Source organism: Raphanus sativus, unplaced genomic scaffold, assembly GCF_000801105.2.
Source record: "Raphanus sativus cultivar WK10039 unplaced genomic scaffold, ASM80110v3 Scaffold0115, whole genome shotgun sequence".
Lineage (NCBI taxonomy): Eukaryota > Viridiplantae > Streptophyta > Magnoliopsida > Brassicales > Brassicaceae > Raphanus > Raphanus sativus.
In genome coordinates, this window is record NW_026615435.1 from 1 (window position 1) to 20,201 (window position 20,201).

Consider the following 20,201-nt stretch of genomic DNA (forward strand, 5'->3'; position numbering starts at 1 on the left):
TAATAAAATTTTAAAGTTCTAATATTATTAATTTATAAATGTTCTACTGTACATTCCTTTTGTTGATTAACTTCTGTGAAAAGCTTTATTTCCCCTCCAACAAATGATATATTACCATAACTTGATAAATATATGTGAAAGTTAATATACTACTTAATTATCTCATAAATATAAAAATAATTACTAATTATATTGAAAGTTATAATATCATGACTGGTAAAAGAAGCAAATAAATCTCTTCTACTATATATGCGCTTGATATATGTGACAAAGACCCACAAAGAATAAAAACACAGAGCACTCAGCGGAAGAAAACTCATTAAATCTCCGGCGTATTCTATGGCGGAGGAGAATCAAAAAGACACCGTAGAACTGAAACCAAGAAGAAAACCACCACACTTTGTGCTGGTACACGGCATGAGCTTAGGATCATGGTGCTGGTACAAAATCAAGTGCCTCATGGAAGTCTCTGGCTACACCGTTACTTGCATCGACCTCAAATCCTCCGGCATCGATCCTTCCTCTGCCGATAGTCTAACTTCATTCGACCAATACAACCAACCACTCATCGACTTCCTCTCCTCATTACCAGAACAAGAACAGGTCAGCCACACACACATTAAAACCCTAATTGTATTGTTTCTTGTATCTGAAGCAAACTCACTCTGTTTTCACTGTTCTGTTATTGTCACCAGGTGATACTTGTAGGTCATAGTGCAGGAGGGCTAAGCTTAACGAGCTCGATACAGAGATTCCCTAAGAAGATCTGTCTGGCTGTTTATATCGCAGCCACAATGCTCAAATTCGGGCTTCAGACCGATGAAGATTTGAAAGATGTATTAAAAGAAAAAAAATTCTTTACAATGAAGGTAACTTGTGTGTGACGTTATGATGTTTTTTACAGGGAGTGCCTGACCTATCAGAACATGGTGATGTATATGAGCTCGGTTTCGGTTTAGGACCAGAGAATCCTCCTACCAGCGCCCTTATCAAACCGGAGTTCAGACGAAAGCTCCTTTACCACATGAGTCCTCAACAGGTTTCTCTAAGTTTCATTTCCTATAAAAGCTCAAGATCTAGAAGTGTTGTTCTCATGATCTGTGTTTCTTTTTTTGTGAATGTCAAGGAATGTGCGTTGGCTGCGTTAATGATGAGACCAGCTCCGCTTCTGGCGCTCACAACTGCAAAAATGGAAGAAAAGGGACAAGAAGAGGAGGTGCCGCGCGTGTACATCAAGACAATGCACGACAGGGTGATGAAACCGGAGCAGCAGGAGGCGATGATGAAACGGTGGCCACCGAGCCAAGTTTACGAAGTGGACAGCGACCATTCACCTTTCTTCTCTAACCCATTTGTTCTGTGCGGTTTACTCGTCAAAGCTGCTGTTTCCGCGGGTTCAGTATAGAACACAAGGGATAAGGATTGTGTGTATTATTTTGTTGTTGATTTGATTCAAAACCAGGTTAATGGAAACAAAAACTGTTAAATTTATTACTGTTAGTTTATATGACCAAACGCATGCACGCCTGACTGTTTCTTCTACTATAGCTGGTGGAAAGCGGCTTCCTTATTCATCAGATGTCGATCATCATTGTATTCTTCTTCTCCGGTGCGTGCAGTGGAAGTAAAATAAAAGTCTCGATGTGAAGCCTAGCATATGTGTACGGTGGTAAAGTGAAGTTTATCTTAAGGAACATAAGAGAATACGATTCCATTCAAAATTCGATATCACATCAAGAAAGATGCACACCAACCCAATAGTGATTGTCATAAAAATCAAAACATTTATTTTGGCAATAAAGAGTTTCAGACAAAAATCACTAACTCGGAAGAGATTCTATAACGAAAACTGGCTTCCAAACTTGATTGGCTTAGAACCTGTGCTCGAGTTTCTCCTGTTCCTGGAAGTGCTGAGCATACCTGCAAATTCATTTACGTATTTGGGAGAGGATTTAAGCACGGGACGATTATGAGAGATCACAGAGCGGAGAGAGACAATCTTCTCAGATTAGAAACACTACTATCCTATTCCTACCGTAGTATAAAGAAATGCAATTAGCAAATCATTTTTCCAGTAATCATTGAATGAGAATGACACCACACCGTGCATAGAGAGAGTGATACACCAACGACAATAATAATCATATATTTTTCTAGCTTAGCAGTCTTACAATACTCAGTTTCAAAATCTACTTAATACTCTTCTTCAGCTAGCTCACTCTTATCTTTAAATCTCATTAAAAGGAACCCTAAAACTCGTAGGACTACCAGATTCGACGAACAATCATACAATCACCAGATCTTTGATATTCGATGGAGAGAGAGTTACCAGTAGGTACCGAGGACAGGAGTGAGGAGGAGAGTGGCGCTGATCCAATTCTCCGAGACCTTGTGGTGGATCTTCTCCGGGAGATCCTTCCAGAGTCCGGTCATTATCTTCTGCTGAAACGGCGATAGCGCGTATACCACCGCCTTCAACTTCACCGGCTGCTTCCCCATCTCCTCTTCTCTTCCCACCAACAAGACGACGAATCTCTCTCCCTAACACCTGAATTGACCTAAATATTAAACAAATCACAACGAAGCGCAGCCGCACATATGTTCCGATTCGATTTTGGTACGGTTTATAGTTACGATTTAATGACCTGGGTCAACTTCGATTGGTTTTTGTTTGCTTCGGTCAGTGTAAACCGAATCGGTTAGTGACTAGTTAGTGAGTCAGTTATAACAACAGAAACAAGTGGACTTTAAAGTACCAACTATCAAGGCCTTGTATCATAAAATGTAGCTTGGGCTCAAACAATATGGACCAAAGTTTAGAGATTCATGATGCTGCTATTGGGACGCTTATTAATATTTGCTATGTATGCTTATTTATAATTTTGGATGGATTTGAGTTTTAATAAAGTTATAGATTATTTAGGATTTAGTTATAAAAATTGTCATGATTTCTTTTATCAAAAACATCTCTATATACCTTCTTAAACTATAAGATTTGAATCTTTCTATTTCTAATTAAAAGTTTATAGGAAAAAACACTTTGAAATCATTAAAAACTACTAAGAAATAATTTAATCATTGGATGGATCATTCTTATAAAAATAGACAATCTCTTATTAACTAACAATAGTCACTGCCAAAAATGTAAAATCATATAGAACATTATCCAATTGGTGACGGTAGTTGGAGCTCTTCAACACACTTATCTGTCGGTGGTCTCACCCACACGACCAAACCCCTTTACATTTCTTCCTCACTTTCCCCCCCCAATAGCATTATTATCATAATTAATAGCATAAATCAAAATTAATTAAATTTAAGAAACTATAGGAGAAGAGAACTAAAACCCCTCAGACACTCTGAAAAAAAAAAGAAAAATTATTTATAAAACTCGGAAAATCGGAAAAAAATTCACTTCACTTCTTCTCGGCTGTCTGAGAGAAATTAGGAGAAGAACAAAAAAACCTATCCGACTCGATTCGACTCCACAATCGAACCACTCTCTTGTGAATTTGGTTCCTTCTCAATCTAGGGCTTCCGCTGAACGATGGGTGTACCCACCGGATTAGAAGGTGGGCTTTCTCTCTTCTTCTGCTGATAAACCTAAAGCTGCTGCTTCCCCCCCCCCTCCCTATGGGTAAACCCGAGGACGATGGGAACCTCCGCACCGGAGAAGAAGAAGCTCTCGGAGATTCCGCGGAGAGGAGGAGGAATGCTCGTCGTCGTCGTTGTGGCTGCGGGTGTTTCGAACGGATCTCGGGGTTCGTCGGGTGCAAATGTCTCTTCGTGGTGCTTCTCTCCGTCTCCTTGTTTCTCTCCGCTTTGTTTCTGTTGCTTCCTTTCGGCGACGCGGTGGATCGTGGGGATTCGTCGTATCTCGATCGCAGATTTAAAGGTTTAGTTTCTGTTGAGAAAAAAAGTTTCCTCTTTTGGCACTTGGCATTTGGATTCTCACAGTAGATTTGACTCTTTATGTTTACTAATTACAAAAAGCTATTTTGGGAACTGAGGTTTGACCTTGAATGATTCTTTGCTTTGTTTAACTAGTAGTGTCAGACAAGAGTCAAAGCTTCTTTCTTTTTTCAACCATTTGAGATCAAAGGAGAAGAGTCATTAGCTATTTGCTAATCCATCCATACTAGCTAATACTGGGTCGTTATTGTTTTCGTGGAGTGGCTCTTAAGGTGTTTCGGTTGCAAAAGTTGAATACTTGATGATCATCTACATAGCTTAGTATTAGATGTATGCATTGTAAGTAGAAGCTGATGAACATAAGACATCTCTTTAGAACTACGACAAATGAGATGATAAACCAATGCTGGTTATTAAGTTTTAGCCCCTTCATTTTGAGGTCATGGATATGTTAATTGATATCTCTATTAGTGTTTTTGGTTATTTCTTGCACTTACAACAACATACTTTCACTATTGACGCAGGTCATGCTCTAGTAGCGAGTTTTAGCCTCAATAGACCAAAATCTTTTCTTAATGAACATCTCGCGCAGCTTCGGAATGACATCTTCCAAGAGATGAGCTACATTTCCATCAACGTACAGTCTTTCATCTTTTTCTTCTATAATTTCTTTTCTCGTTTCTCTTCTGATACATCTTGGTTCAATTGACTTGCAACAGGTAACTATCCTGGCTCTCGAGTCACATGAACCGAACATAACAAAGGTTGTGTTTGGGATTGACCATGATACAGCATACCGAGAGATATTACCCATGTCCTTGAGTGCTATCAAAGGGATGTTCGAGTCGGTGCTCATAAATCAATCCCCTCTTCAGCTCACCAAACCTTTGTTTGGGGAAACATTCCTTTTCGAAGTTCTGAAGTTCCCAGGAGGAATCACTGTGATCCCACCGCAAAGTGCTTTCCCTCTCCAGAAGTTCAAGCTTTCTTTCAACTTTACACTAAACTATTCTATCCAACAGATACAGATAAACTTCAATACCCTTGCTATTCAGCTCAAGAACGGCCTGAATCTTGCACCATACGAGGTTTGTCACAATATCTCATTTTCTTTTGTTGAGATTAATGTGTCGAGTTAGATTGTTCTTTTGTTTGAATGCAGAATTTGTATGTAACCTTATCAAACTCAGAGGGTTCAACCGTGTCTCCTCCCACGACTGTTCACTCATCAGTTTTGCTAAGAGTTGGGACTTCAAATCCAAGCCCAAGATTGAAGCAGCTGACTGATACCATCACGGGTTCACGCTCTAAAAACCTCGGTTTGAATAATACTATTTTTGGTAAGGTCAAGCAAGTTCGTCTATCGTCTTTCTTGCCAAACAGCAGTGATAGCAGCTCCAAATCCCCATCACCTGCACCTTCTCCTCATTCCAATCACCACCACAACCATCATCACCACCACCACAACCATCATCATCACCACCACCATAACCATCATCACCACCATCATCATCATCATCTTAGCCCAAATATGGCTCCAGGAATTTCACCTGTGGCGTCTCCTGTCCCTCAGAGAAGCCCTGGAACTAGAAGAGCTCCGTTTGCACCTCCGCCCTGCAACTCAGGGAATAGAAGAGGACAGAGAGTACATTTCAGGGATAAACACTCGCATTTCTCATCTACACCTACTCCCACGCCTTCTCCTTCCTCTACCTCACATCGTTCTTCTCCTCGCGATTCTGCTCAGCCACCACATGCATCACATCATCCTCCTCACTATTCTGCTCGCCCACCACATGCATCACATCATTCTCCTCGCTATTCTGCTCGACCACCACCACATCATCAACTGCGCTCACCTGCCCCCATTCCTGCAGCCAAGCCTCATGTAGTTCCAGTCTCTGCCCCTCTACCTCATGTGGTGTTTGCCCATCAAGCTAAACCACCGGAAGCCAAACCAAGTGAACCGCAGCACGCAAACGAAGCTGCTCATCCTCAACCGCAGACCTCTTCATGTAAGTTTTCTACTTAAGACAAATCATCCAAATTAGCAAGAGATATCAAATCATAAGTCTCTTTCCTTTCTGTCTCTGTCTGCAGCTAATTTGAACTTACCAGCTATGCCATGGATTGTCCTACTTATGCTGATAGCGGTCTGGCTTCGTGAATAATGACATTAACATGTGTCAAGTACATTGTATCAGAACCTCCTCCTCCTCTCCCTCAACCGGATACTCAAAACTTAAGTGTATAAAAAAATGAATTCATATGGAAACTAGAGTTGTTGTTATAGAATGTTGCTGCACAAAAGTGTGCAGCCTTCTACTTGATGCTCTAAGAGCTTTTTGTATATTATGCTTCTGAAAGAAAAAGCAAGAATTTTCACTTTGTTCTTCTCTTTAAATTAAAAAACCAAACCTTAAAAACACTGAGTTTTAACAACACAGGGAAAAAAAGTCATAATGTAATTGTATATAAACAAGTCATTGTTCCTCTACATGAGTAAAAAAAACGAGCTATTCTCGGATCAGGTAGCCACAAGATGGAGACCTGACCGGGGAAGAACACATGAGTATGTAACGTACTTTACGCTGTCTAGAAGCACCACCACGAAGATCCGGGAAAGTGATTTCGGGTTTGAGGGCATGACTGTTTCAGAGTCGACCACCTCCCTTGGATCAAGCAACACTGAAACAACCATTGAAGATGATGATGTAGGTTGTTTGGTATTAGCTTTCCCATGAAAGCTCTTGTTTTGGGCGTCTTTGCTCGCCTGGGCTTCCGTGATGTTGTTGAGCTCAGATGCCAAACGTGAAACCGGAAGCCCCTCGAGAATCCTCCTGTTCTTCATTCTCTTGTCCTGGGTGGTGGTGACATTCTGGAGATGCTCCCTTGTAATGTTGGAGACTGATGATGGGACTATAGCCCCTGGTGAAATATCGAACTGGAAGACCTCGGTGCACATGCTATAATCCATTAAAGTCCCTACAATAAGATTCAGTCAAAAGGGTTATTAACTCTAAGATTACACCATTTCGTAGAACAAACTGCAAGAAAAAGAGCACCAGAAATTACCTGCACCACCTTCATGAAACCACTGGTGAAGTCTTTTCCCATCAGGCGAACCAGAAGAGAGAGCCTTGGAAGAATGCGGAAGCATCGCCCCGTTTCCTCTCACATCAGGGACAGCTAACGCAGAAGACAGAGCACCAGGAACACTCAAAACAGGTTCTTCGCTTTTTATCGTCTCAGAGATATTCTTCTTAGCTTTCTCGCTAGCCAGAACAGAATGAATAATCAAGTTCCCGTCGATCTTCACAAGCCCATCGTTCCTCGGAACGTAGAGAGAAGCAAAGAGAGGCTCACTGGAATTGCTCAGTCGTCCTTCTACTCCCCCACAACTATCTCTACTAGAATGGACACTTTCTCTTCTAACATCAGACCCATCACCAACCATAAGAACCTTCCCTCTACCCTCATCATAATATCTACGACCCTCATACATAGACAAACCACTATCTCTTCCTCCATTGTTTACATTCATAGACGGAACCAACGTACCAAACAAGAACATAAAGAACACAACCCCAATAAAACTGATGCTAGCAACCTTCTTGAGCTTGCTTTTGCTCTCTCCCTTATTCGGCTTACAACGCGGGAGAGGCAGTTTAGGAATGGGAACGAAAGTAGTCTGTGAACCATAAGGATACGGCGGAGGAGGATACGGCATCCACTGATAAGGTAACGGAGCCATGTAAGGATTCATAGGAGGAGGAGGATGAGCACCAGCACCAGCACCAGCAGAAGCAGCAACCATCTGCTGCCTTAACGCAGCATTCTCAGCCATAACATAAGATATTTTACTATTCAATTCAGTAATTGTTGAGTTCATACTCTTGACTTTCCCTTGAAGCTCCTCCACGTATTGCTTCTTCCTCAGCCTCGAGAGCTGAGCGCTCTCCCGGTTCCTGATCAGCCTCACCTTCTTCTTCTCATCCTCCTCCTCCTCCTCCACAGGAGACGCATCGGATTTTTGATGCTTAGAGCTCCTGTATTCTCCTCCCGAGTCTCCTTTCTTCCTCTTGCTCTTGCTCACTGAAGACTTCTCCGGAGAGGATAACGCCTCGCAGCCGCCGCCTGACGCGAAAGTCTTCGAGCCTTGCGACGAGACCTGAGAATGAACGGAGTCAGATCGCTCTTCCGAGCCTCCTCTATCGACGACGTCGTTCTTCGCCTCCGATGAATCGTTATTCGCAATCGCTTCCGAGATCACCACCGGGAGTTCCGCGTGGGGGTTGAAGTCGAAGAAATCGTCGAAATCGAGATCAGCGAAGTCTATGTCGTTCTCGAAGTCGAGGAAGGCGCTTAGATCGGAAATTGGATCGGAGGCAGAGAGGGAGAAAGGATCTAGCGGCGGGAATGAGGTCATCTCGGGATCGGATAGCATGTTAGGGTTGAGATCAGGTATCTCCGGTAGGTTAGCGATGGAGAATGTGGACGACTCCGTCATCACCGGTGGTTGAATTTTTTGTTTCTTATGGGCTTCTATCTCTTCTGGATTATTCCACACGTTTTTTATTGGGAAGGAGAAGATGACGTTGACCAAGTTACTTAACAAACGGGGTAAAGAATATTTTTATTCCCACGCTCTGGATGCGCGTGTATATTAAATTCAGAGCACGTAGTTCTCGCGATTGTTTTACAAAACACACGCGTTTGGTTTTGTCTATGGGATTGTAGTAGCCCTGGGAATTTTGTCTGAACCCAACCAGAATTTTTGGTTTTAGGTTCGGTTACTGTTTTTTATTCGGCTTAGTTTGATAAGATTTTTAATAATTTGGTTCTCGATTCAATTCGGTTTGGTTTTCCATTTTCAAAAAAAAATTAAGAAAACCGAAATAACCGAATATATAATAACTGAAAATAACAAAAAATAATCGAATTTAACCAAAATAACAGATTTTGACCATAATTATCAGAATATTTTTTAGAAAACTATACCGAAATTAACCAAAACACACAAAAATTGGTTGTTTTCAGAAATAAAAGTGAAAGAAAAACGAAAAAACACCAAAAGCCAAATCGAACCAAAATTTAATTCGGTTAATTTCAAAATTAGCTTTCAAAATTTTAGTTAACCGAAAACCGACTGTTAGGTTGCAAAAAACCGAAATTGAAGATCTAGATTGTAGCTTCGAGAGGGAAATTAACGACATGGTCGATGTCATTGAGATAGTAATCTATAAGTATATTAAATTTTTATTATTTTTAGTATGGCTATCAAATATATAAATACATACATTATCTATCGTGTTACATGGATGAAATTCAAAAATATTTTGTTTCAGTTTAATTTTCATTATACATTAAGATTTTCGTTTCAAAATGAATATCCTTTTATAATTTTAATATAAAATTTGTTAATAAAATTTATCAATTTATTTTTTATTGATTGAAATATGGTTAGTTGTATAGATAATTATGTTTTTATTTTGAAAATATACAAAATTATATGTTTTATTAATTCGTGTACATAAATTCAGAATGACAGTTAAAATGAAGCGGAAATATAATCTAGCAAGTAGGTATCTATATATAATAGCAAACCTCTTTTTGGTGATTGATGATGTCATCATTTTTTTATAGGAAAAAAAATTAAAATCTAACAGTCAGATTTGTTCATTGTTTTGATCTTGCGGACACAAACTTATCTCGCTCTAAGAAGTTTACGTCATCAACATCTTTCCCGAATCGTTTTATTCTCAAACAACACAACCCTTAGATCACACCTCTCTGATCAATATATATGTACGTGACGCTTTAACATTTGATGTACGATAGTCACTCAGCAGCGTCTCTTGTTGGGACACCTCTGATTTTAAACGTCCCGAGAAGACGTTTCATACAATGAGGGGATGTAAGAAATTTATGGGCACGTTTCATGACGAGCAAACTTACAATTTGACTCCAGAGGAAGTAGAATTTTTATGCTTCTCTATCCAAAAATTGAAACAAGCAAGCAATATAATTGAATCAGTAGGAAATTTGATGGGGGAGTACGAAATTTCAATATGCTTGCGAGGGGAATGGAGAGTTTCCAAGATCAAGTTTCAGATGGAAGGTTAGGAAGAGAAATCTGGAAATCACAGAGGTATGGGGAAAAAGGTCTGTATTGTTCGATCTGTTTTAGTTAGGGTCAAACGGACGGCCCCACAATATAAAATTTACGTTAATGTCCAAAACTTTATTTAGATTTGCTCTCCTAAACGTTTACTTCTTTTGTTACAATTTATCCCCAGAATATGTGCAAAATATGAAATTGTAACACACCTTCTATGAATCATCACTAACCAATTTACCGCTAATATATAAATCATGTTAACGTACACACTCTTGAATTTATGATATTTTAAAATTTAACTTATGATCTTAATATGTAGTGTATATAATACAAATGAAGGAAATATCTATAGAATATTTATACGCTCCAAGCTGATTAGACTTGTGACTGTATTTCATATCCAGCATCACCCCCTGGGACAATGCTTACCATCCTTGCTGGTAGGTTCAAGGGCGAGAGAGTTGTATTTTTTGACTTCTGCTCATTTCTATTACCTATATCTAAAGCATTGATTACTTCTGCCAACTGATATGTTCTTTTTTTGTAATTGCACTACAAGAAAACAGATTAATTCCTATGGAGAATTTAGTTAGAAACTTGGTTCAAGAAAAGATTTACTCAAATTCGTAGAAAACACTATTTTTGACAAAAATAGTCGGTTACATATTGTCGGAGAAAAAAGTTCGTCATAATTTTTTCAATCGAATTTCCGTTGAAATTTCTGAAATTTTTTAATATTAATTTTAAAAATAAAAATATTAATCATTTAAAAATAATAATATTTACAACTGTTTTAATAAATATTTTAATTATTTATATAAAAATAAAAAATTTAATTAAAATTAAAATTAAAAATAAAGTTTGAATTTTTATAGTATAATTATTTTAAAAACGTTTATAAAATTTAAGAAAATAACTTTCAACATTTTATAAATTGAAAACGTTTTTAGAGAAGTGGAAAAACGTTTTTTACAAATTTTAAGAACATAAAACGTTTTATAAATTGAAAATGTTTTTAAAATAAAACTGAAAATATTTATAAATACTTAACATTTTATGATTGAAAACGTTTTTTAAAACATGAAAACGTTTTGATATTCTTTTAAAATTAGCGTTTTATGAATTAAAACAAACTTAAAATGTTTTATAAGAGCTTAAAGACGTTTTATAAATCATAAAAATGTTTTAAAACAACAAAAACTAATAAAAACTATATATATATATATATTAAATATTTTTTAAAATTAGAAAAACTCCAAATTAAAAAAATGTCTATTTTCTAGGTTGTAAAATAAAAAAAAATACAAAACAACAAATTAAACAAACAACCTAGAAAATCACAACCAAAACCTATCTAGACCACAACCTAACAAAAAAAATCTAACATCTAATTCATAAAACTCTTCATCGTAACAAAAATCTAACATTTAAAACCTAAAAATCCAAAAAATCTAATATTCATGAAAATTTTGGTGTCTTATTTTTCGGGGAAAGTCAAGTTCCGACGAAATTCTAACGACCATATACATTTGTCGCAATTTCGTCAGAATATTTGTTAATTGGTTAAGTGAACAAGTTACGAGATAAGAATATGCAAGTACACTTAAATGGAAGAGGATGGTCAAGTGAATTCTTGCAATCATTTAGTTTTGAAATTTTAAATGAACAGTTATAACTATTTGTGATTGTAACTATTTGTGATAAACCGTTGCAAATTTTGGTGATAAATTATTGCAACTTTGATGATTAATGTCATTGGTGTTTAACCATTGTAATTTTTAGTTAATCATCGTAATTGTTGGTGTAACAATTGTAACTCTTGGTTAACCATGGTAATTATTAACCAAGAGTGATCACCTGTTTCATTCGAACTGATGCTATGAATACTAGCCATTACACCCTTAGTATTTATATAAAATATTGTGAGCCTTGGAAAATCATAATTTATAAATAACAACAAAAGAATTCGAAACTAATTGCTAAAATAAAGAATGATTTATTGTTCAAAGACTATCGAAGAAATATATATAAAACTAAAAGAAACTATTAAACATAGTTTGAATAAAATTTTGATTGTCTTATCATCGGTGTAACTCAATACTTATAATTTATAATTTATACACATCCGTATAACAAATCTATATATAATTAATATTTCTAAATTATATTTAAATTTTGTATAGCTCCCCCGAAGATTGCGGGGGTCCATATCATAGTAGTATTAAAAGAAACCAAATATTACTCGTTTGACACGTGAAATCTAAAAGTCCCCGATCAAAACTGTCCACTCCTGCCAAGAGGCTTCTCTTTTTATTTTTTGTACTAAGATTTCTCCGTGAGATGGCATGCTTTTGAATGACATACAAACACCAAACAATCCATCCACCCACATGATTCACATGGCATCTCAACTTTCGGCAACCGAACTAATCAGGCGAGCCACGTGAATCACTTTGTCACACACGGTGGTGGTCACTAGTAAATCCAAAGTCTCCCACGTCAGCAACATGACCAATCCAATTAGTTATCGATCATTATCAAAAGCTAAAGACGATGAAATCTTAATACCAAGTAAATGCTGCTTATAATACAACATATTAACGCAAATCTTATTAAAGTCACTGGCATTCTTGACGTGTCCACCAGTCAAATAGCATAATTTTGTAAGTCTACACTGTGATAGATTAATCTGATGGACATGTATACATGTGATTATTGATCTTGTCTTATGTGATTTTTTTGAAATATATAGATATGTGATGTATGCTTCTTTCCTAGTAGTTGGTTATCTGAAGGTTCTCTGAGTGATAAATGCTTAAAAGAAAATTAAACATGTGTTTCCTTATTGACTTGGTATGAAGAAAGGCACAAGATTGCAATTTTTCTAAAATAATATATCAACTTAGATAAGTTTCTTCTTGAGGAAGAAGCGTTTGAGATGCCAAACTTGTAAAAGTGAAACGATAACGGAGATCCCTAAAGACATAAAGCTAAGCTGCGCAACTCTCTTGTTAGTCTTCTCGTTTATCTCCCTCATAGATGCTTCCCTGCAATTTTCATAATTAATTTAGCAACATGCACAAAACAAAAACCTTATATCAAGAAAGAGAGAAAAATATTCATAAAAAGAAAGATATAAGAGTTTTTAGATTCAAACTACAAAGGAAACTTAGGTGAGTAAAATAACCTGAATCTTAGATAGAAAATGTTTGCCTTAATTTCACCTATACGTTCTGCAGATTTTCGAAGTTCAAGCTCCACACCCTGCACGCAATATATATTCATCCACATGTTTTTGCGGGAATAAGCAACAACTTAGAATAAATTATTTAGAACTTTTTTTTTTCTCTTTTTATAAATTATTTAAAACTTGCCTCGATCTTTTCTTTTTTAGCAACAGCATCCCAGTCTTTGGCTCGGATACCCATCTTCCAGTCAAGACTGACGACAGCAGTGCTATTATCGACTGCGTAATGTGTCTGATCGTGATACATGGATAAACAAGCTAAGTATGTTCCGCTCTCGCTCGTTGTAAACGCAAACCGACCTTGCGTCACGTTTGTTCCCTTGTACACTTCTTTCCCGTAAGCTGATGTTACCTATAACCAGCATACATGCATGAATTAATTAATATATAACCGTATCCTCTTATGCTACCAGTACTAGAGGTTACAGATATCATCACTATGTCCAGTGTTTTGCTAAGTTTACATTTCATGGATAATAAAATAAAATACGAAGAACAATGAAAGTATATATGGTCTTTTTTTACTGAAGACGTTATTACCCGAATATTAACTGTAGGACCAAGTCCCACCTCGTTATCTCGATCAATGCAAAGGAAGTCGCCGATGACGACCACGTTGGCTTGGATATCTTCGTAGATGCATTTCTCGCCGGCCCATGGAATCGTTAACCATATAGCCTCCACCACCCGTAAGAGAGAGCCACAGCCTGCGAGGCAAACCAAAGCAATGACTAATAACGGTGATATCGTCATTGTTTGAGAGAAAGAGCGAGAGAGGGAGATGATGAGTTAAGTGTTACTATTTACGTTATTCAGCAAAAAGAGTTTAAAAAGCTTCCTGTTCCAAGTTGTAACCACTGGTAGATGTTTTTTTCTTGTATCCAATCAGAAGAGGCCGTGTATGATGTAATGAACATTTTGCTAACGCGCAAGCCGTTTGGTGCTATCTTTACTTAAATGGAAACTGCGTTTTAACTTTGACCAGACAGTATCATCTATGTAAGAGAGGCCCAAGTAAAGAGTCCATTATCAATTTTTATAATTTAGTTATAAAGGGCCCAAAGCTTTTTATTTTCTACATTTCTTTGCTTAAAAGACCTACACTTTTTATATTGAGATTCTTTTATATTTGCCTTGGGTTCTAACTCTTTTTGAAACAGAACTGAGGAAGACAACACAATCAGAATTAGTATAAAAGGCCCTAAACTTAATTACAACTTTTGAAAGATAGTTTACTGAATCAATTAACAATCACCTTTAAAAAATATTTTATATAGTTAGACAAATGTCTTCATAACCAGTACCGGTCCTGACAAAAAAAAGACCACAAGCAAATTTTTTAAATTTGGCCTCTATAATAAATTTTGTATTTTTCTTTCGAAAAAGCCTAATTTATGCAAGTATTTTTTTCGTCACCAGGAATGGAGAATTAGGGTTTTCTAGATCCACCACTATGAAACCATTCCTAAATCAGAATCAGTTACTCGTTAAGCTTGAATCATCAACACTTTGTTTTACTTCCACAAATGTTTACTTTCTATATCTGGAAAGTTTCTAACTTTAAATATATATGGTTGTTAATGGGTGATAGTAAAGTTGACATCTTTTTGCTTTATATGTGTTTATAGTTCTGCGGATGGAGCTAGACATTCAAAAGTTCTTCTAAAACCCTTCACAGCTTCACTTCGATTTCCCGCCTTTTCCAACATCGTACCTTCGTCTCACCGCGCATCGAGTCGCTCAGCACTACGGACTAGCGACCGTGGCTCTGGACAACAACAACAACGGTAGTAGTGGTGGCGGTGCTGCTCTAGATGGGTCTGACAACATAATCCTGGTGACGAAAACAGCAGCTGAGAGCAGGTTTCCTTGCGTCTCCTTATCCGAGATTATTCCGGTTAAGCAGCCGGAGAACGGTAGTGGTAGACCGGAGGGGTTCAAGATCGCGATCAAGGCTAGACCCAAGAGAGGATCTGGCTGCGGAGTCGGGCAAGGTGTGGAGCAGAAGAATCTACTGAGAAGCGTTGAGGAGAGGAAAGAGGAGTATGAAAGCCCGGGCGAGGATCTTTAATAGTAGTCCCTACCACTTCTGACTCTGAAGATGCTCCTCTTGAAGGGAATAACACTTGTGTAAACCGGAACGAACCTGAGGTGGCGGTTAGTAGTACTCCTGTTGATGCTGGTAATCGAGAATCTGGACGGACGTCTCGAGTTGCTATTATTAGGGATAGAGAGAAAGATCGGTATGATCCGGATTATGACAGGAGCTATGACAGGTATGTCGTGAATCCTGCGTACAGGTTGCCACACTCAAGAGGTGTTCGGTTTGGCAGAGTGTAATGTCTTTTTGTTATTGTAGGTACGTCAGGGTTATACCGAATCCGATGCCAATGCACGTGGCGTTTCACGATGGGGGCTTCCTGCAGATGCCTGGAGGTCATCAAGCTAATCTACACTACGAGCATCCGGTTATGAGTCCCTTTATTAATAGCCCGGCTGGTTATACACCGTGGCCTAACTCACCAGCTATGAACTATGCGCAGTCGTTGCACGGTCCAGACGCACATCTTTTCAGGTAGCTCACACTAGGCTGTTGTTGTTGTTTTGGCCGTTTTGGTTATGACTCGTTTCTGTGGCTTAACTCTTCTTTTACCCTGCAGGCATCCTTCTGCAAGCAATCCCTGACGACAAGTAGTGTTCTGAGTACATCAATGTCTGTATGAAAAGGAAAAAAAAAAAGAAACAGATTCTGTAGATGTTAGCCTTTAGGAGCTCTCTCTGTTCTGTTCCAAACAGTTGGCTGCTTCTTTCCTATATAACAAAACATCTACTCTTTTTTTTTATCTATGTTTCTTTAATTATATCATTATCGAACTATAAATGAACTCTAGATCTCTTAAACATACCTTTGATGATGGCGTTTCCTCGTGTGGTGAACCAACCTGTTCTTGAATGAGACTTTTTGTATAAAAAGGTTCTCATGTGGTCAGTGTTCACGTTTTATTGTTTTTGTTTGTTTTGCGAATGTGAGGTGGTGAAGACTTGGAAGGTCCTTTTCTAAGAACGAAGACTATACTAGTTTCACAAAGTTCCCAAACGAAATAATCAATCACTCGTACTCTTTTGACTTATGGTCTCATATTACACAATCCGACTTTGGATCATCAGTAATTGATTTTAGCTTAAGCTTGGATTAGACCTGGATTTTGGATCAACAATTAGTTTGGATTAAGTTTAACGATTTGATTAATATCGGATTTTAGACTTATGGAAGAGAAAAACAATCCACAAAAATAAAATTAACTTTTACTATCTTTTTGGACTTTGGTTTGGTCCCTAAACTAGTTTTTAGATAAGTTAGTCAAAACTAATTTCCAGTCTGAAAAAATGGGATATTATGTAAAAGAAATACACACTCTTTATATGAATAAATTTGATATAAACGGTTAACGAGTCCAACAAGTTTTATGGAGAGAAAACAATAATATTTGTCATTATATACTCTTTATTAGTTTAAGAGCAAAAATGCAATGGATGGGGCCTGACTTGGTGAGACAAGATCAGGACATGCCAGCTATGATCCCACCACCACTGCTTTAAAATCATTCCCCTCCTAAATAATTGAACCTTCATTATAGAAGCAACAAAAATATATAACTATAAACATATTTCTACTGGTTTTGGTCACTTCAATGATTCCAAAAACATAATATGCATATATTAAACTTTTATAATTGGTAGTGTGGTAAATAAGTTTGGGGTATGATTAAGGAGGAAGTGAGAGCATCAGATCCTGGATTCTGATTCTGCCTCCCATTGTCTCTTTTCGCTGATCAGTTGCTTCATGCCATTTGTACATTGTACTATTGCATCCATGGCTCATTATTATTGGTCAATCACACAAATCCAATTAACACTACAAGTAACTAATTTACTATATTCAGGTTATATCACAAGATTCTTGATTCTTGTAATCTAAAACTTACAGATGAGGGCAAAGGGTATGAATAATTTTAGTATGCTGCATTATAAAATGAGAGACAAAGAACATTTTCCAAACGGGATCCCTTTTCCAAACTAAGATAGATATATTTTCCCAACCTTGAGTGTATCCATAAAAATGTACAAGAACTCATCTTTACAAGAATACACTCAAGGTTACAACAATGTTAACTGACAAAGACTGCATAAAAACTTGTATCAATGTTCTTAAAAGACTACACTTTGAAACATAGAGAGGATTCACAAATTGGATTGTCCCAAAAGTGTGATCAACAATGGCTTACATTGATCAGAAGTGTTTTAATCGTCTCGAGTAGGGAACAAAGTCAAGACTGTTCTTCCTCCATTAGCGTTTGCAGATTCCAAATCCTCAACGTAATTACCAACCGGACTATGCAACGACTGTGTCGACATTCTCTGAAGTGTCTGCTGCTGCTGCTGCGTTTGCCTCGCCAAGAACGACTGATCGAACTTCCCATTACCGAACTGCCCGTTCGTTGTCGGAGAGCCGAAATGCGCGGCCGCGATCTGACGGTGGTGAAACTGTGGCGGTTGCAGGTGAGCATTAGCCGCGGCAGCTGCCGCCACCGCAGCCATCTGCTGCTGCTGTTGAAGCGTCGCGATCGGGACAAAAGACGGCATGTAATGGTCCGAACTCGGAACACGGTTCGGGTGCAAGAAATGAGCCGGCACGGGTGAGCTAGCGAAGAGCCGATCCGTAGCCGGATCCGACCCGCCTCCTCCTCCTCCGGAAGACAGCCCCTGCATCCTCTTGAGGTAAAGCCTGTACTTCTGCAGGTGGCTCGCAACGTTCTCTCTGGTCAGCCCGTCGACGCTCATGAGCTGCATGATCGTCTTCGGGACGGCGTTCTTGATCCCGAGATGCGCCACCGCGTCCACGAAGCGTTTGTGAAGCTGCGGGGTCCACACGAGACGTGGCCGTTTCAGGGTCCGCGCCGGCTCGTCTCCGGCGGCGGTGGCTCCGGAGCCTAGATCCGCCGAATCCGCCGCGAATTCGGCGGAGGAGTTGGCTTGCGATGACGGAAGCTGCTGCGGCGGGGGAGTGGATTGGCGGTGGGGGTGGTGGTGGTGAGGTTGGCCGGAGTTTCCGGGGAGTCTGATGTCGAAGGCGAGAGCGAGATCGGGAGAGATGAGGGATTGGGATAAGGGTATTAGATCCTCTGGTGATGGGAGCTCTTCTTCCCATCTTGTGAACCAGTCTGTTTCGTCTTCTCTCATTATCTCCGGCAAGAAAAAGACGAAATTTTCCTGGAAAATTAAAAGGACGAAACTTTTTTCCCGGAAAATTACAAATTGAGAAAATCACAGAGTAAAGCTTCAGACTTTTTTCACCATCTGGATGAGATAATCAAAATTGGATCTTGAGAGAAAAGAAAGGACGAAGCTTTTTTCCCGGAAAGTTACAAATCGAGAAAATGAGTAAAGGTCTAGACTTTTTTTTTTTGTTCACTCGAAGAAGACGAAGGAAAGAGAGTGGGAATCTGAGAAGGAGATGATGATGATTGAGAGAGATGGAGAGAAGTTCGAGGTGGATCTTCTTTTTTCTTTCTCAGCTTTTCATCTTGAATTTTTTTTTATATGATGATAGAGATGTACTTACCAAATCTACAATTATTTTTGTCCTTTTATTACATGGTTTTCTGGAGATTCCCAATCATGTTACAAAACTCGAACCGACGCTTACCTCAGCGCGTGGCGTCCAAACATCTTGTTGATTCTATTCCTTATTAACATCTAGAAATTATTTTTCATTTTGAATTTATGAAAAACTTATGAAGTTTAAGATAATTGGATTTAAAATCTCATACATGGAAAAAGTTTATGAATAAACTACAAAACTTTAACTTATCTGTCAAATGTGATGATGAAAAAAATAATTTTGTTTGTGAGCAAGATGATGAAATAGACTTAGCAAATAGAAAACGTGCAAATTGTTTATATTATTATATATAAGTTAATGATTAACTAAACTAATACTGTTAGCATGTCGCTGTCAAAAAAGTAATTATGTTGATTGAGAAACTCCAAGGCAATTAAATTGCATTCACTTGCAAGCAAATACAAACCATTAGATGATGTGAATTTGGTCATGTGAATATAATAAGATGAAACTTACATCAAAACGTCATTCTAGTCTTTATATAGTTATGTTATAAAAATGTAAACATTTGTTTTAACTTAATTTAAGTTGCATGCAGTAAACTAGGACTATGATGGAATCATAATCTGATCCTGTTGTACGGTCTCTCTCCATCTTCTTCAAGCTTCAAATTAGCTTAAGTTCAAATTCAAGATCACATTAGAAGATTCCACAGTCTCTTTCTTGTGAAAACATGTTGTGTCTTGGTGAAACTCATTTGTATATGGTATAATTGCATGTTGTGTCCAAAGAAGAAGCTCTTTCGAGGCTTAGACCAACAAGACTCGATTTGTGTCTGGTTTGAAAACCGGAAGCAAACTGATCATACACACAGTTCCAGAGAAGTAGGCAAATAAATATTAGAATATGTTGTTGCCTTTCCAAGACTTCTAAATTAATCAAGATCTAGGAGATGGTAGTTGGCATGTAAAATACGATGAATCAATAGAAGGAAACCAGAACGAAACTAGTTTCTCCTTCTTCTTGCTCATTCTCCTATCAAATCTCCATCGTGATTGAGTAGAGAACATAAGCTGAGATGATGCTGAAACCCTATACAAAGATTCTAAGTCCTCATATGGCGGGATGATCGTGATTCCCATCGTCTTTAAACTTGCGTTTGTGAGAATGTAAGCCTTCTTCCTCCAATATGCCTTGCACTCAAAGATTTCGAGATGGGACAACAAGCATTCCGGCACAGAGGTGGATAGTAAGCTGTATAGTCCTGAGAACCAAAGAGGAAGAAGTAAAAAAAACCA

At 38.2% G+C, this 20,201-nt stretch overlaps 6 protein-coding genes and 1 pseudogene across 6 annotated transcripts; 3 read left to right on the top strand and 4 right to left on the bottom strand.

The window, feature by feature from the left end:
• The first annotated feature begins 269 nt into the window (after positions 1-269).
• Positions 270-1,473, top strand: LOC130501190 (methylesterase 17). The gene is made up of 4 exons (XM_056996059.1): positions 270-603; positions 696-836; positions 905-1,039; positions 1,127-1,473. Exons 1-4 carry the CDS (start codon positions 340-342, stop codon positions 1,403-1,405), a joined length of 819 nt encoding a protein of 272 aa, XP_056852039.1. The 5' UTR covers positions 270-339; the 3' UTR covers positions 1,406-1,473.
• Positions 1,474-1,691: 218 nt separating this feature from the next.
• On the bottom strand, positions 1,692-2,603 carry LOC130501189 (cytochrome b-c1 complex subunit 8-1, mitochondrial). The gene is made up of 2 exons (XM_056996057.1): positions 2,330-2,603; positions 1,692-1,920 (listed from the first exon to the last, which is right to left on the bottom strand). The coding sequence occupies exons 1-2, from the start codon at positions 2,497-2,499 to the stop codon at positions 1,872-1,874; spliced, it is 219 nt and encodes a 72-aa protein (XP_056852037.1). The 5' UTR covers positions 2,500-2,603; the 3' UTR covers positions 1,692-1,871.
• A 789-nt stretch (positions 2,604-3,392) lies between these two features.
• On the top strand, positions 3,393-6,300 carry LOC108812388 (uncharacterized). Its single transcript, XM_018584639.2, has 5 exons — positions 3,393-3,895; positions 4,437-4,549; positions 4,632-5,000; positions 5,075-5,927; positions 6,013-6,300. Exons 1-5 carry the CDS (start codon positions 3,634-3,636, stop codon positions 6,081-6,083), a joined length of 1,668 nt encoding a protein of 555 aa, XP_018440141.2. The 5' UTR covers positions 3,393-3,633; the 3' UTR covers positions 6,084-6,300.
• Positions 6,301-6,367: 67 nt separating this feature from the next.
• Positions 6,368-8,507, bottom strand: LOC108807562 (bZIP transcription factor 28). Its single transcript, XM_056996060.1, has 2 exons — positions 6,988-8,507; positions 6,368-6,897 (listed from the first exon to the last, which is right to left on the bottom strand). The coding sequence occupies exons 1-2, from the start codon at positions 8,420-8,422 to the stop codon at positions 6,440-6,442; spliced, it is 1,893 nt and encodes a 630-aa protein (XP_056852040.1). The 5' UTR covers positions 8,423-8,507; the 3' UTR covers positions 6,368-6,439.
• Positions 8,508-12,922: 4,415 nt separating this feature from the next.
• On the bottom strand, positions 12,923-14,060 carry LOC108832762 (transmembrane emp24 domain-containing protein p24delta6-like). The gene is made up of 4 exons (XM_018606209.2): positions 13,821-14,060; positions 13,408-13,632; positions 13,221-13,297; positions 12,923-13,080 (listed from the first exon to the last, which is right to left on the bottom strand). The coding sequence occupies exons 1-4, from the start codon at positions 14,031-14,033 to the stop codon at positions 12,936-12,938; spliced, it is 660 nt and encodes a 219-aa protein (XP_018461711.1). The 5' UTR covers positions 14,034-14,060; the 3' UTR covers positions 12,923-12,935.
• An 800-nt stretch (positions 14,061-14,860) lies between these two features.
• On the top strand, positions 14,861-16,183 carry LOC108832761 (uncharacterized; annotated as a pseudogene).
• A 1,145-nt stretch (positions 16,184-17,328) lies between these two features.
• Positions 17,329-18,899, bottom strand: LOC108832758 (transcription factor MYBC1-like). The gene has a single exon (XM_018606207.2). The coding sequence runs from the start codon at positions 18,519-18,521 to the stop codon at positions 17,583-17,585; it is 939 nt and encodes a 312-aa protein (XP_018461709.1). The 5' UTR covers positions 18,522-18,899; the 3' UTR covers positions 17,329-17,582.
• Between the last annotated feature and the right edge of the window lie 1,302 nt (positions 18,900-20,201).

Bases quoted from the DNA above. Each gene is read 5' to 3' on its own strand.
- LOC108832758 (XM_018606207.2), bottom strand. From the start codon at position 18,521: ATGAGAGAAGACGAAACAGACTGGTTCACAAGATGGGAAGAAGAGCTC.
- LOC130501190 (XM_056996059.1), top strand. From the start codon at position 340: ATGGCGGAGGAGAATCAAAAAGACACCGTAGAACTGAAACCAAGAAGA. The intron at 837-904 runs GTATTAAAAGAA...TGTTTTTTACAG, and splicing joins CCGATGAAGATTTGAAAGAT to GGAGTGCCTGACCTATCAGA. The intron at 1,040-1,126 runs GTTTCTCTAAGT...GTGAATGTCAAG, and splicing joins ACCACATGAGTCCTCAACAG to GAATGTGCGTTGGCTGCGTT.
- LOC108812388 (XM_018584639.2), top strand. From the start codon at position 3,634: ATGGGTAAACCCGAGGACGATGGGAACCTCCGCACCGGAGAAGAAGAA. The intron at 4,550-4,631 runs GTACAGTCTTTC...GACTTGCAACAG, and splicing joins TGAGCTACATTTCCATCAAC to GTAACTATCCTGGCTCTCGA. The intron at 5,001-5,074 runs GTTTGTCACAAT...GTTTGAATGCAG, and splicing joins TGAATCTTGCACCATACGAG to AATTTGTATGTAACCTTATC.
- LOC130501189 (XM_056996057.1), bottom strand. From the start codon at position 2,499: ATGGGGAAGCAGCCGGTGAAGTTGAAGGCGGTGGTATACGCGCTATCG. The intron at 1,921-2,329 runs GTAACTCTCTCT...ATGAATTTGCAG, and splicing joins CCTGTCCTCGGTACCTACTG to GTATGCTCAGCACTTCCAGG.
- LOC108832762 (XM_018606209.2), bottom strand. From the start codon at position 14,033: ATGACGATATCACCGTTATTAGTCATTGCTTTGGTTTGCCTCGCAGGC. The intron at 13,298-13,407 runs GCAAGTTTTAAA...TATTGCGTGCAG, and splicing joins CTAAAAAAGAAAAGATCGAG to GGTGTGGAGCTTGAACTTCG. The intron at 13,081-13,220 runs GTTATTTTACTC...TGAAAATTGCAG, and splicing joins ATTTTCTATCTAAGATTCAG to GGAAGCATCTATGAGGGAGA.
- LOC108807562 (XM_056996060.1), bottom strand. From the start codon at position 8,422: ATGACGGAGTCGTCCACATTCTCCATCGCTAACCTACCGGAGATACCT. The intron at 6,898-6,987 runs GTAATTTCTGGT...ATCTTATTGTAG, and splicing joins GTTTCATGAAGGTGGTGCAG to GGACTTTAATGGATTATAGC.